At 43.4% G+C, this 1,247-nt stretch overlaps 1 protein-coding gene across 1 annotated transcript; it reads left to right on the forward strand.

Moving 5' to 3' along the window:
• Positions 1-276: 276 nt before the first annotated feature.
• LOC122002146 (protein RALF-like 33) lies at positions 277-993 on the forward strand. The gene has a single exon (XM_042557229.1). The coding sequence runs from the start codon at positions 397-399 to the stop codon at positions 748-750; it is 354 nt and encodes a 117-aa protein (XP_042413163.1). The 5' UTR covers positions 277-396; the 3' UTR covers positions 751-993.
• Positions 994-1,247: the final 254 nt, after the last annotated feature.

The raw sequence follows: 1,247 nt of genomic DNA on the forward strand, positions 1-1,247 counted from the left end.
GATTTTATAATTGATATGATGTGGCCGACTGATTTAAAATTTAAATAGAAAATATAAATGGATAATACTAAAATTAATATTGAAAGATAGTTATATTATTTTTATATTTTATAAAGGGCGCTCTCAACTTATGCCCCCGTAAAAAAAACTGTGACATTTAATCTAAAAGAAAAAAACAAAGTAAAATCTTTATCAATTCAAACAAGTGTTAGAAAAAAAGAAGTATATTCCTGCTCCATTACTCCAGGACTCCAAGCTTGATTCTCACTCGCCTCACCTTATAAACCTCCTTCATCCATTAATTCCTACCTTCTCTTTCTTGTGTGTGCCAAAAAAGAGGGCCTTTCTTTGCCTTTCCACTCTCTCTCTCTCTCTCTCTCTCTTCACCGTGAAATTATGGCGAAGCTACTGCCGGTCTCCCTCCTCGTCGCTGCCCTCGCCGTCGTCGCCACCGCACTGGCCCCGGACGCGGCCAGTGGGGCCGCCGTGGATCTCCCCCTCGGCTGGATCCCCGCCCTTTCCGGCTGCCGCGGCACCATTGCGGAGTGCCTCGCGGGCGAGGAGTTCGACCTCGGATCGGAAGTCAGCCGCCGCGTCCTCGCCACCACCAACTACATCAGCTACGGAGCCCTCAGGCGCGACACCGTCCCGTGCTCCCGTCGAGGCGCTTCCTATTATAACTGCCGCCCGGGCGGCCAGGCTAACCCCTACTCCCGCAGCTGCTCCGCCATCACCCAGTGCCGAGGTTAGATGTATCCTTTGCAGATCTATGCTTTGGTGTGAGAAAACACCTTTTTAATGAGGACAAAAAAGAGGAATTTCGTATGTGGTTTTGGTTGTTCTGTCGTAGTTTTGAATAATTGTTGCTGTAATTGATGATGATGTTGTTGTTCGATTGGTGTTGTAAACAGGTCATATACGATTCGTGTAAAAAAGAAACTAATTTCCTTGGAAATTTGATGCTTGAAAAAGCTTGCCCACTTGCTACTTCTATTTCTAGATCTGTATGCACAAAAGGTGGTTTATTCGTAACTTCGTCTGCAAGAAAATGAAGTTTATTAGTAAAGTCAGTCTTTTTCTATGACAAAGTTTGATCTGTTTATCTTTAGAAAGCTCTTTATTTTTTGGTTTTGAATGGAAGACTAGCTAAAAGGATGGTGCCTCAAAGTTGTTTTCAACCACTAAAACCAAAGTAAAATCATAGAAAATGAGGTGGGTGATGAGCATTCAAATGTATTAGCATCAAT

The sequence above is a fragment of the Zingiber officinale genome, chromosome 1A (assembly GCF_018446385.1).
Source record: "Zingiber officinale cultivar Zhangliang chromosome 1A, Zo_v1.1, whole genome shotgun sequence".
Classification (NCBI taxonomy): Eukaryota; Viridiplantae; Streptophyta; class Magnoliopsida; order Zingiberales; family Zingiberaceae; genus Zingiber; species Zingiber officinale.